At 48.8% G+C, this 3,776-nt stretch overlaps 1 protein-coding gene across 1 annotated transcript; it reads left to right on the forward strand.

Annotated features, from left to right (window-relative positions):
* Nucleotides 1–331: 331 nt before the first annotated feature.
* LOC119097822 (histone H3-like) lies at nt 332–742 on the forward strand. Its single transcript, XM_037220777.1, has one exon. The coding sequence runs from the start codon at nt 332–334 to the stop codon at nt 740–742; it is 411 nt and encodes a 136-aa protein (XP_037076672.1).
* The last annotated feature ends 3,034 nt before the right edge of the window (nt 743–3,776 follow it).

Consider the following 3,776-nt stretch of genomic DNA (forward strand, 5'->3'; position numbering starts at 1 on the left):
GATTGTGGTGCCCCTAGGAGTTTGGGGTCCACTCCCAAAAAAATCTGCAATTAAATTTGAACATGAAAACGATATGTGCATTCATATCCCTAGGTTTTTAGCCAGGTATTGCCAGCTTTTAGCGTTCATTTTTTTTCTTCTCTTTTTAGCCCTCCTTTTCTAGTGGCTGCGCAGCATAACCTGGGTTCCAAACGTAAATGATTTATTACATGCATAAATGTGTATGTATATACGTATATATATATATAATATATATATAATATATATAATACACACATATGATATATATATATATATATATTATAAATATATGTGGTTACGGTTTTGAATAATGGCGCGCACCAAGCAGACGGCACGCAAGTCTACCGGCAGCAAGGCGCCGCGCAAGCAGCTGGCCACTAAGGCAGCTCGCAAGGGCGCGCCGGGCCACCGGTGGCGTCAGAAGCCTCACCGCTACCGTCCGGGCACGGTGGCCCTTCGCGGGATCCGTCGCTACCAGAAGAGCACGGAGCTGCTCATTCGCAAGCTGCCGTTCCAGTGGCTGGTGCGCGAGATTGCGCAGGACTTCAAGACGGACCTGCGCTTCCAGAGCAGCGCTGTCATGGCTCTGCAGGAGGCCAGCGAGGCGTACCTGGTCGGTCTGTTCGAGGACACGAACCTGTGCGCCATCCACGCCAAGCGGGTGACCATCATGTCCAAGGACATCCAGCTGGCGCGTCGCATTCGTGGTGAGCGTGCTTAAAAGCGCTGAGAGCGAAATCATCAACTTGGTGATTCATCAACTTGATTCATCAAATCATCAACTTGATAAAAACATCAAGTTGATGATTTCGCCCTCAGCGCTTTTAAGCCACGCTCGCCACGAATGCGGACGCGCCAGCTGGATGTCCTTGGGCATGATGGTCACCCGCTTGGCGTGGATGGCGCACAGGCTCGTGTCCTCGAACAGACCGACCAGGTACACCTCGCTGGCCTCCTGCAGAGCCATTACAGCGCTGCTCTGGAAGCGCAGGTATATATATATAATATATATATATATATATATAATATTATATGCATAGATGTCACAGTAAATACGGGACCCCACGCAAACAACATGCACGACCTTAGGGTAGCATGCCTAGCAGACCTCACCCTAATTTCATTTTAGTTGACCGCTCCAGGAAACCCTAGTGTACCGTTGGGTGTAAAAGTTTCTCATGTATGCGCCAAAGGATTGAAAATGAAATGAAAAAAATGGGATAAGACATCAAATCTCCAGGAACTTATGTACAGGGACAGTTCAGGTGGGATAATCGAAGCGAAAGATCTCTGACCGGTCCATTGGACACCTCAGTGGCGCACGTATACAGAACGTGCGTACATCGTTGCGAGGAAAACGTGACAGGTAAACACGTTAAGTATGCCCAATGCCGAATTAGGTAATATCATCGCGTGCGTACTTTGATAGATGCAGCATTGCACAAGAAACACTAACTGTAAAGAAGACGTTTTAACGGCAGGAGACAAGTATTCATATCTTTAAATCGTTGCGCGCAATCGTCAACTTTGTTCAAGGCAAGTAAGCATGCATCATCTTGGGACGTCACATGAGCAGCATTTTTCATGTGAAGCACATCTAGAAATGGCGCTTTAGTCATTGTCTTGAACACCTTGACCTAATTATTGGTACTGATCATCTATTACTTCAAATTTAACCATGCGTGTTTCGATCAGCTTTCCGCGCGTGCTGGATGTGGGGTGGGTCTATAATACCATGTCAAAGATTATTCACCTTCATTCAACGATATTCACTACTGACCACGAATAATTTTTTATGTCAGCTTGCTATCGCTAAAAAACCATCCCATCGTAGCCACAATGCTGGTGTATGATGCCGGAAATGGTTATTAACTCGAATTTATTTGTTATTTGAACCTGCTTGTATTTAATAACCCGAACTTATGATGTCTACATTATACTGACAATCGAGCAGTCAAGATCGGCATCCAGAACTGCCCACTGCTGGTGTCGATTTCGACAATGATATTTTTGGGCATAACGCGGCTATAATTCCATTTCATATTCCGCCTGCTTTCAATGTTTTTTAGCAGCCCAAAATGCAGCCCAAAATGCAGGCATTGAGCACCTTACCGGGCTCAGCTTTGGCAATCAGCGACTTATGCTCGGCACGGCGCCTCCAGCCGGCTCCATTGCGTCGTGGAGCGGACATGGATATGTTACTGAGCCAGTAATCCGGCCGGCCAGCCTCACGCACGTGGTCTTCGTAATGGTGTCGACCGTGTGCGCGCGGCCGGTGCTGGGCGGGGAACGCTGCCTGCCAATAAGGGCGATTATTCATACCCTGGCGGCCGCTGTAGGAACTAGTTTGGAAGCTTTGGTCTTTGGACATTCTGTACCTTGGACAATACGTACAGTGGACATTCTGTGCTTTGGACATTCTGTACCTTGGACATTCTGTGCATTGGACATTATGAAACGGCCCCTTGCACTCTGCGCCATTTTGAAAGTTATTTCTCATCTTGGGCATTGTGTACCTTGGACATTATGAACTTTGGACATGCTGTACCTTGGACATTCTGTACTTTGGACATTCTGTACCTTTGGACATTCTGTACCTTGGACAGTATGATACGGACCCCGCCTCTCCCTGCGGCGGCAGTGGGGGATTACTCTCGCTTCAGTGGAGCGATCAACCATCACCTCAGTTTCTTCAACATGTCTCTCGGCATTTTCAAACTCGTCATTTTCAGACTCCGAGTCATTTTCTGAGTCCCACACCCTTTGTTCCGCGTCAACGCTGGCCATCTGTCCGCGTCATTTGTCACCTCATCTGCCTATGTCCCCTGGCTCCTGTCACCCTGGCTCGTCAGATGTAGCTGCCTTCTTCCCACAGGTTTCAACTGATCGAAATGATGTATGAAACGATGCCTAAAGTTGTCCTCTCTTTTGATGCGGTATGTGTTCCCTTGTCGGCAGCTGATCACTACAAAGGGGCCATCCCAACGGGGTTGAACTTTTCCTGGCGTTCCTGGCTTTTGTGGAATCTTCATACACACCCGATCCCCCAGACGATAAGGTACCATATTTGCCGTTTTTCTACCAGTATCCACTCTTTCCTGTTTTGTCTTCTGCTCCCGTCTGACCACCTCCTCGTGAGCTCTTGCCAACGTTTTCACCAGGTTTCTGGCCCAAGATTGCTCTGTGCTGTAACGGCTCGAGGAACTTTCCTCCGTTCGAGCTATCTCAGGAGTGCGTGGGTGGCGACCAAACTTGAGAAAAAAAGGAGACCTGCCAGTGGCGTTGTGTGGAGCCGACATATACTGGAATCTAACAACACCTAGACACTTGTCCCACTCGCATCCCGACTCCTGCACATTGCGACGGATTAGGGCACCGATTGTCTGGTTCGCCCTTTCCACAGCCCCATTCGACTGCGGATGGAATGCACTAACCCTTTTTTATCTATGCCCATCAGTTTGGCCAACACCGCCAGATGCTGGTTGTTAAGTTCCAGACCACGATCTGTCAGTATGGATTCCGGGAGACCGTGACGGTACACGACACTCGATCAGCGAGCTGGCGAGGTTTCTGCCGATTTGTTGGAATGGCGGCCAATTCGACACTTTTGGTCAGAAGGTCCAGTGCGACTAGAACGTACCGATTACCCCGTCCTGTGGTTTGCCGTCCGAACGGCCCCATCAGGTCAACACCGACCTACCTAGGAGCTACCAAGGAGCATGGGCTGCGTCGTCATTTCCAACGGCGCCGTGATG

The sequence above is a fragment of the Pollicipes pollicipes genome, unplaced genomic scaffold, assembly GCF_011947565.3.
Source record: "Pollicipes pollicipes isolate AB1234 unplaced genomic scaffold, Ppol_2.1 Scaffold_4439;HRSCAF=5223_pilon_pilon_pilon, whole genome shotgun sequence".
Taxonomy (NCBI): domain Eukaryota; kingdom Metazoa; phylum Arthropoda; class Thecostraca; order Pollicipedomorpha; family Pollicipedidae; genus Pollicipes; species Pollicipes pollicipes.